At 53.3% G+C, this 2360-nt stretch overlaps 1 protein-coding gene across 1 annotated transcript; it reads right to left on the reverse strand.

Annotated features, from left to right (window-relative positions):
* Window positions 1–793: 793 nt before the first annotated feature.
* Window positions 794–1990, reverse strand: LOC108775730 (uncharacterized). Its single transcript, XM_018542180.1, has one exon. The coding sequence runs from the start codon at window positions 1988–1990 to the stop codon at window positions 794–796; it is 1197 nt and encodes a 398-aa protein (XP_018397682.1).
* Between the last annotated feature and the right edge of the window lie 370 nt (window positions 1991–2360).

The raw sequence follows: 2360 nt of genomic DNA on the forward strand, positions 1-2360 counted from the left end.
GGCTTGTCCTTCGACTCGTACTTTTGTTTCGAAGACGCAGGCAACTCCAAATAGTATGGTCGGTTCGTAGGCTTATCCTTCTCCGGTGGGTCGACCGACTTTCGATGTCGGTCCATGTCGTGTAAGATTACGAATGAACGAAAAGAGCGCTACGCACCGTCTATATACCGTCGACGCGTACATACTACGTACTATATACTATGTACTATATACTATACTATATACTATGGGAAGAAAGAATACACGAGAAAAATACGTTTACGTAAATTTTATTTCAATAAATGTCTTCGCGACCACCAGTTATACAGTTTGAATACATTTTGCATGGCGCAATTAGTAGCGTGATGTCCGCATCGCACAGCGGCATCCATAGCGGCTAACGATAGAGTGTCCTCGTAAACAGCATCCAGGGTCTCGATGTGCGCGTCGTCCAGAAGCAAGTCTCGCAGCCACGTTCGTTTCTCAAGTCCCTTGACGTACACCGCAGCATCCTCCTCCCCGCATACAGCACTGGTAATCAGGCGTTTCGCCTCGCTGTACGGGGTCGTCCCGTCCGTCCATCGCAATCCATGGTGACAGGCAATCAACCAGGAAGCGCAGGACCTGTCGGATCCTGTCAATGACCCCCATGGTACGGGACTCGTAAAGACGTAGTGCGCGAGGACGGTTCCGCGTGTCAGCACCACCGCTTCCTTCACGACGAATCGACCGTTGACGACGAAACCCTGCAGATCCACGAACGTCGGTGTGCGCATGTTGACTGATGCAAACGATGTTTCGTGGACGTTTATATCTAGGTGATCCTGCGCACAACGCTGGTCAGCGGGTTGTACTCGACCACGCGATCGTGTATGATGAGGCAGTACGCGGTGGTATTCTCGGGCGCGTTCGCTTTGAGTTCAAAGTCCATTCGCACGTCCACGGTCGCGCTCTTGACCGATTCGTTCTGACGAGAGCAATCGATGATCACAAACGGACCGTTTCGAAGGAAGGACGAAACCGTGAGATGCGGTTCGACATACTCGTATCCGTGGTAGCCCTTGCAGAAACGCGCGTACATTTCGTACAGAATCGCCCATCTGTTTCTAGCGAAATCCAGATTCAAGTCGTCGTACGGATAACATTCCGAGTTCAGGTAGAGTTTCACGTTGATAAGGTTGCAGTGGTCGAAATGACTCGTGTCCGCTGCCATCTTCTTTCGATCCGTTTGCAGAGCAAAGATGACGTATCGCGGCTTCTCGAGCTGCGACGCAGTCTTGATGGCCCACGAGTGCTTGGTCGTGGCCTGCAACAGCGGGTACTCGTACAGATCCCACGAACGGAAACTCATGCTCAGGTATCGTCCGCTCTCCAGGGCTCGCAGCATCGCCAGCTTGTTCACGTCGCTCGGCACCACGTGCGGCATTCGCCATTGTATCTTGAACAGTTCGAGTTTCGGCTGCACCGCCGAATCTCCCGTCAGGCAATTCTCGTCGTTGCGCGCTCGTATCAGAATCAACTCGTGACGAGCGTTGATCACCACGCGTCTGTAATCCTCGCAGAATCCCAGCAGTACGTTGAGCGGCACGCAGAAGTTAAAGTACCCGTCGTTGGTGGTCTGCGCGTCCCAGCCGGCGTTTCGCAGAATCACGCTCCTGTCGGACGTCACCGTCACGTAGTTCTTGATCGTGCTGGTTACGCCCACGTTTCTGTTGCGATCGATCTCCGCGCCGTCGAGTTCGTAGCGAATCTCGTCGAACATGAACGCTACGCAATTGTTTCCCAGCGCGACGTCGGCGTTCTCCACATTCACGGTTTTCGTCAAACGTCCCTCGACGTACAGAAAACTCTCGTACGGCAGCGTGTACAGATCATGCTGCTGTATGGGTATTCGTATCTCGTCGCTGTGTCCGAACGTCGTGTTGGCGAACGGGCTGTAAGCGTGAGTCTCGATCTTGACGATGCGATCGTCGAAGACCGGCTTGTCCTTGACGTTCAGAATGTCGGTCATCGTTCTCTGCGCACCGCGAATCCCAGTGATTTCAAAAACTCCACGTTCGAAGCACTGAGCCTCTTCTTCTTCTTTTCGGATGCACTGTCGAGTGGCACAGGCTTTGTAAAGGATACGCTATCTATCCGCTGGTTCAACACGAGCATCGCCCTATCGCTGCCGCCGTCTCACGTGCAATCTGACGGTTATCTCCTCCCCGCGAAAATCGATCGGTCGTCCGTTCTGATCGACGACGCGTATCGTAAGATCGGTAACGCTCCGTGCGACGATCGGAAGGTAAATGATCTGCGTAGGCCTCTCCGACACCTTATATCCCGGTGGAACCTGCGGCGAAAATTCGTGTATCGTGTGTACGCTGTTGCCGTTGCTG

The sequence above is a fragment of the Cyphomyrmex costatus genome, unplaced genomic scaffold (genome assembly GCF_001594065.2).
Source record: "Cyphomyrmex costatus isolate MS0001 unplaced genomic scaffold, Ccosl1.0 scaffold308, whole genome shotgun sequence".
Taxonomy (NCBI): domain Eukaryota; kingdom Metazoa; phylum Arthropoda; class Insecta; order Hymenoptera; family Formicidae; genus Cyphomyrmex; species Cyphomyrmex costatus.